Source organism: Rhagoletis zephyria, unplaced genomic scaffold, assembly GCF_001687245.7.
Source record: "Rhagoletis zephyria isolate East Lansing unplaced genomic scaffold, Rhagoletis_zephyria_1.1 Rzeph_scaffold_31231, whole genome shotgun sequence".
NCBI classification, from domain to species: domain Eukaryota; kingdom Metazoa; phylum Arthropoda; class Insecta; order Diptera; family Tephritidae; genus Rhagoletis; species Rhagoletis zephyria.
Window position 1 is genome coordinate 1 of NW_016188287.1, and position 4,169 is coordinate 4,169.

General features: G+C 36.7%; 1 protein-coding gene across 1 annotated transcript; it reads left to right on the forward strand.

Moving 5' to 3' along the window:
* The first annotated feature begins 2,466 nt into the window (after positions 1-2,466).
* On the forward strand, positions 2,467-3,687 carry LOC108383177 (RNA-binding protein 1-like). The gene is made up of 3 exons (XM_017639556.1): positions 2,467-2,609; positions 2,779-3,028; positions 3,119-3,687. Exons 2-3 carry the CDS (start codon positions 2,820-2,822, stop codon positions 3,246-3,248), a joined length of 339 nt encoding a protein of 112 aa, XP_017495045.1. The 5' UTR covers positions 2,467-2,609; positions 2,779-2,819; the 3' UTR covers positions 3,249-3,687.
* The last annotated feature ends 482 nt before the right edge of the window (positions 3,688-4,169 follow it).

Here is a 4,169-nt window from a genome sequence, read left to right on the forward strand (position 1 = left end):
CTCGTTGGGGATATTCATCTTTGTTTGTGTGTATAATTTTCGCTGCCTTCCCGGAACCTTGGCTCAATAGAACAAATCCTTATACTACGGCTTAATATCAAAAGCCCTGCCTTACTTTACAATATCGTACTACTTTTTTATATTTAAATTAAAGAAATGTTAACAAAATCTCAAGAAACACGAACCACTTAATACACGAACTACGAAAACGAGACAAATGTTGAAAGAGAACACGTCGCTGCTGATAGTGTTGCATTTGATGTATTTGAGTAGTGTTGAAAACGATAGTTGTTAATATTTTTTTTTTATTTTTTAGAAAAATTCAGAAAAATTTCTGAAATGGTTTACTATATTTTTGAAAAAATTATTTCCAGGTAATAGTGGAGAAAATTGTTTGAACAATTTTAGCAATCGAGCGTTGGCTCACAGCCCCACAATACATTAGGGGTCTTCACACCGAGCTTGGTGCTCGGTAGCTGTATATTCGTTAATTTTCCCCATGTATGTATGTACATTGTTTGTTTAAAATTACTTTATTATCGGTTTCTAGAATTATCGTGGTGACAAGCTTAATATTTTTTGGTACTTGGGAAAGTGCAATCAGCTTTTCGATATTTATTAAATCCTCGCGCTACCGAAAGACATAACGCATATGACTGGCCGTTTCGAACAAATAAAATGTATTACTGTCCAGCTGTTGTTGTAGCGGCACTACTAAGCCCCGCCTATTTCGGTTCATCCTTCAATCATTGCCGTCAAGCTCAACTAATTGTAGGCCCAGGAAACGGGCTGTTTCAACAGGGTCGAATCAAAGTGAGAGAGGTGTCAGCTGAGTAGGGTTGCGCTGACATGTGAAGAGGTGGTTGGTGTCGTGCGGAAAGTCTACACATGCCAGCCACTTATCGGGGATTTTGGGGTCGAGTCTGGACAAATAACTGTTCGTCAGCGTATGAGATCAGAAAAAACTCCCTCGGGTGGCTGGGGGAGCTTCGAGATGTATAAGTTAAACAGTAGCGTGGGTAGAAAATCCGCTTTTTAAGAATTTTGATTGGTAATAGCAAAAATATGGTTCATTATGCTCTAAAAATATCTGTGTGAAGTGTGAAAATTTTTGGTCAATATCCTAGGTTCGCCCAAGTCCATCAAAGTTCAAGTACTTAAAAAAAATTTTCCCTTACCTTATCTTCAAAAAAGGTCCATATACAAAAAAAATGTATTAATCAATTTATTTATTAATTTTTATTTTTTGAGCATATTAAACTTTGATGGACTTGGGCGAGCCTAGGATATTGGCCAAAAAATTCCAAATTTCACACAGGTTTTTTTTAAAGCATAATGATTCATATTTTTGCTATTACCAATCAAAATTATAAAAAAGCGGATTTTCGACCCACGCTATTAAACAGTAAGTGAGAGAGTATACCCCCTTGTGGAATCCCTTGACAAAGAGTGTTGCCCGAGCACGAGCAACTCTCCCACAAGGAACGAGTTGCCGCGACAAAAGTTTCTCTGTCTGAACCTAGACTTATGATACTACTTCCATGTAAAAGTGAAAGTACATAACGTGAACATGGCGGCCAGAAAATCTAAAGATTTTTAGGGAATTCGCTTAAACTCGTAAAATCTTAAACTGTGTAAAACTTGTGAGTTTACGAGTCTTTTATGGGAACGCCCCCTTTGTGAAAAGGTGTAAATAATTGCGTAAAGTCAAGAATGATAGAATACAAGATTGCGCATTTCTCCGGGTAATGACGTCACGTTCGCAACGAATAGAGGAGATGGAGGAGACAAAAAAGGCGACGACCACCATTTGTAAATAAATCGTGGTTGTGTTCATCTACTTTCTCATCTCTCTCTACATCGTGGCGTAAAGTGACTGTTTGACAAATCATCCAGAATTTGTGAAGCAATTTTTGTTTCGTAATATTTTCCATAACATCCCGCCATCTTGTCTCTATCATGCTTGGCTAAAATACAATCAAAAATGCCAAAAACTAGCAAAAAACCTAAGTCATTACAGCTTGTGGATGAAATTTCATTCATTTTATTCGTTTATTTTTATTATTTTACCATACATTTTAGTATAAAAAAGTCAGCCCTCGGCAACACTAAAGTGTACGAGGTCGTTTGCGCATCAAATTTGCCTCGTAATTTTACGAGGGCCTCGTAAATAGAGCTCCATAAAAATTTTTACAGTTCTTTTGCGAGGCTCGTAAATTAACGAGCTTTTCGAGGTTTTCGAGGCTTTTACGAGTTTAAGGGAAGACCCCTTTTGATTTTTGTTCAAACTTTTCCCCAAAGGGCCCTGTCACAAATTCGTGTATACACAATGTGAGCGTTCGGAAAAGACAACGAAAAGTGGAAGCGAAATCGACTGGAATGCACTACCGGAAGTATAGGGTGATAAACACTGGTTTCACCCTGTTGCATTTGGTCCCAACCCATATAGAGTCCATTTTCGATTATTCTTTTCTTGTGCTTGTGGAGAGTAGGTGGACGTGTACGTGTTTGCGTTTTATTAAGAAAATTTAATTTGAAGCGTATTTTAATTGCATAACTTAGTAGCAAAAACATTGAAAAGGCAATTTTTGCATTGAACATAGAGGAAGGTAAGTTCTTGATTCAAAATATATCTTATTTTTAAGTTTTAAAGCATTTGAAATGGTACTAATTATAATCATGCACTTCATGTCCGCCATTTTGTTTTTTCTGTACATGGAATTTCACGCCTTCATTTTATTAGTGAAAAAATTGCTGATGCATATCTTTTATTTCTAGTATTTTCGTTAAATATCGGATTAGAGTCATAAATATCAAATATGCCGCGCTATCGAGAGTGGGACTTGGCATGCAAAGTATACGTTGGTAATTTAGGTTCATCTGCTTCAAAATATGAAATTGAAAATGCCTTTAGCAAATATGGCCCGCTGAGAAATGTCTGGGTAGCGAGAAACCCACCTGGATTTGCTTTTGTTGAATTCGAAGATCGCCGGGATGCGGAGGATGCAACTCGAGGTTTGGATGGAACGTAAGTAGTCATAAAAATAGGACACAACCATTTTATTTCAATTTATGGTATTACAATTAATGATTATGCATGTACATATATATGTTGCAGACGGTGCTGTGGTACTCGTATCCGTGTGGAAATGTCGTCGGGTCGGTCACGACGTGATGATAGACGCCGAGGTGGCGGCGGTGGTGGTGGAAGTACCAGTGGAGGTCGCGGTGGTGGACGCTATAGGTAAGTACAAGACCGCAAAAAATTTGCTGCGCAAAATTATGGCTTTATTGATTTATATGGTGGCAAGCAATATTGGGAAAGTGCCTTGAGCGAGCCAAAATTTTCTTATGGAGGTTTAGTATGTACTAGTAGAATGGCGTTATTTAATGATTGTTAGAAAATCTCTTACAATGTGGTCGTAAAAAAGTCATTTATGTATGTATATGTAGTTGGTTACATGTATTGAAACGGATTGCGTATGATCATTTTTATTATTCATTAACCAAATTGACTGATAATCCAGGAACGTGGAAAAAATTTACATTTACAGGCCTTCAAAGCCAAATAGTAGGGTACCATTTAGGGATATTCTGTATTACACATATTTTACGTGTTTTTTATCTAGTTTTTTTTTTTGTTAAGGATATTGAAAGAGATTTTAAATGTAGTTTACGATAATCATTTTGCAGGATAAAGTCTACTGCTACTTCTACTTCTACTAGAACTTCTACCTCCTCTTCCTTCAACAAAAACTACAAAAACAACATCTTCACGTATCACAACTACTGCTCCTTCTCCACAAATCTCACCACGACAAGCAACAACAAGCTCAACTTAATATCGTTCAGCGACAACAATGTTGATAATAGAAACAATTTTATCAGCCAGCTATTTTTTTACAAAGATCAACAAAATTTCGACAACAACAATTTTAGTTCAAGCGACTACCATTATTTTCAACATCACCAAAAACAACAACAAGAACCGCCACAACACAAAAATTTCATCAGTAAAATTAAAATCATTTTTGTTATCAACACCGACACCTTGAACACCACCAACACCAACGTCACTACAATTTTGCACCTAAAATTTGCTCTCGTTTTCGCTGTAGTCATTGTCATCAACACCTATCTAACAATTGTTGTTGTCGTAATAGAAAACT